General features: G+C 53.8%; 1 protein-coding gene across 1 annotated transcript in view; it reads right to left on the bottom strand.

The window, feature by feature from the left end:
* Positions 1-249, bottom strand: part of CAMK1G (calcium/calmodulin dependent protein kinase IG) — a 17,724-nt gene that overhangs the window by 5,652 nt on the left and 11,823 nt on the right. Inside the window, exon 5 of the mRNA XM_012811842.1 lies at positions 133-160. Within this exon, the coding sequence (XP_012667296.1) occupies positions 133-160 (28 nt within the window). The remainder of the gene's footprint in view (positions 1-132; positions 161-249) is intronic.

Raw genomic sequence — 249 nt, 5'->3', positions numbered from 1 at the left:
TCTGCTTCCCATTCCCCAACCCCCAACAGGTGGCCATTGGCTAAAAGGTGGCGGGAGTGGATGTGCTGAGTTTCAGCCTTCTCGTCCATGGATCCTGAGAATACTCTTTCCAGGCACCCTGCCTGCTGTTACCTTTCTGGGGGCCTGGAATCTTATAGGGCTATTCAAACATAAGGCTCGACTTGGGGGTACCTTTAGGGACCCATATTTGGGTCCCTCAGGCCCAGACTCAATATCCTGTGGCTCCAC

This window comes from Otolemur garnettii, unplaced genomic scaffold (assembly GCF_000181295.1).
Source record: "Otolemur garnettii isolate 467f Iridium unplaced genomic scaffold, OtoGar3 scaffold00178, whole genome shotgun sequence".
NCBI classification, from domain to species: Eukaryota; Metazoa; Chordata; class Mammalia; order Primates; family Galagidae; genus Otolemur; species Otolemur garnettii.
Note: the sequence above shows the minus strand (reverse complement) of the source record. Positions and strands in the feature narration are given on the sequence as shown.